The sequence below is a fragment of the Vigna radiata genome, chromosome 1 (assembly GCF_000741045.1).
Source record: "Vigna radiata var. radiata cultivar VC1973A chromosome 1, Vradiata_ver6, whole genome shotgun sequence".
In the NCBI taxonomy this organism is placed as follows: Eukaryota; Viridiplantae; Streptophyta; class Magnoliopsida; order Fabales; family Fabaceae; genus Vigna; species Vigna radiata.
Window position 1 is genome coordinate 29,800,318 of NC_028351.1, and position 1,493 is coordinate 29,801,810.

At 56.4% G+C, this 1,493-nt stretch overlaps 1 protein-coding gene across 1 annotated transcript; it reads left to right on the forward strand.

Annotated features, from left to right (window-relative positions):
• The first annotated feature begins 257 nt into the window (after window positions 1-257).
• LOC106761138 lies at window positions 258-1,205 on the forward strand. The gene has a single exon (XM_014644656.1). It carries the CDS (start codon window positions 258-260, stop codon window positions 1,203-1,205), a length of 948 nt encoding a protein of 315 aa, XP_014500142.1.
• Window positions 1,206-1,493: the final 288 nt, after the last annotated feature.

Sequence of the window (1,493 nt, forward strand, 5' to 3'; positions counted from 1 at the left end):
CCCGCACCCCACCCAAGACCCTGGAGGAGCTACGCCAGCGAGCGGCAGACGAAGCCAGGGTGGAAGAGATGAAGCAGAATTACCGAAGAGAAGTTCAGGAGGCGAAGGACAAAAGCGAGGGAATGCAGTAGAGGCAGTCCCACCGACCGGGCAATGCAAAGGGACGGGACGAACCCCGAGCTCCTCGCTTTCCTCAGTATACTCCCCTAAATGCTCCCCGAGCTCGGATATTGCAGGAGGCTTTGAGTACGCAAGTGATGCGAACTCCTCAAAAACGCCCTACGCCGCCCAGGGCCGACAATAGTAAGCATTGTCTGTATCACCAGAACATGGGTCATGACACCGAAGACTACATGACACTCAAGGACCGAATAGATGGGCTCATCCAGGCTGGGCACCTGAAACAGTACATCCGGGCGTATCGGCACGAAACGGCCCCAGCCGGACACCCTTCCACATGGGAAAGGAGCCCCAGAACCTTACCCCACAACAAGACCATGCACGAGCGGACTACCCCTAGAAACGATCGCCCGAGATACCAACGCGGGCAGGCCGGAAGACCTAGAAGTCCCGAGAGGGGTAGGGATAGGAGCAGGAGTCGGAGTAGGAGCCGGGCCGGCGGAAATGGCGGGCCGTTACAAGGAGTGATCAACACAATCTCAAGAGGATTCACGGGTGGTGGAGTCTCATCGTCAATGCATAAGAGGAGTATCCGCCACCTACGGTCTATACATGCCGTAGAGGTCCCCAGGAGGACGATGCCCCCCATCACCTCCGACGAGGACTTTCACGCACCTGACCCAGAACAGGATGACCCGATTGTCATTACAGTCGAGATTGCGCGATACGGGGTGAGTAAGGTGTTGGTGGATCAAGGAAGCTCAGTCAATATACTCTACTGGAAGACATTCCGACAAATGGACATCTCGGACGACCTCATAGTACCATATGACGAACAATTAGTGGGCTTCGCAGGAGAGCGGGTGGACACCAAGGGATATCTAGACTTGTGGACGCGTCTGGGAACCGGCCGAGAGGGTGAGGAGAAGAGAGTAAGATACTTACTAGTGGACGCCAACACGTCCTATAATGTGCTGTTGGGACGGCCATGCCTGAACTCCTTTGGCGCTATCGTTTCCACCCCCCACTTGGCAATGAAGTACCCTACCAGCCGGGGTACAATTTGCACCATCTGTGCCGATTAGAAGGTGGCGCGGGAATGCTATGCCGCGGGCCTCAAGATGTACCCCCAAGAGATGAGAAGAAGAACGGGTGGTGCGGACGTCGCGATGGCCGACCTGGATCCCCGGATCAATACGGAAGATCGCATTGAGCCGCAGGGGGATACCCAGGCCGTGATAGTGGGGAAAGACCCCACGCAGGTCACCACCATAGCTCGAGGACTGGAAGAGGAGATAGAAAAGCAGCTAAGGGCAACTCTATGGCGTAACCGGGACCTATTTTCCTGGACGGCCGCCGATATGTCGGGAATA

Bases quoted from the DNA above. Each gene is read 5' to 3' on its own strand.
- LOC106761138 (XM_014644656.1), top strand. From the start codon at position 258: ATGCGAACTCCTCAAAAACGCCCTACGCCGCCCAGGGCCGACAATAGT.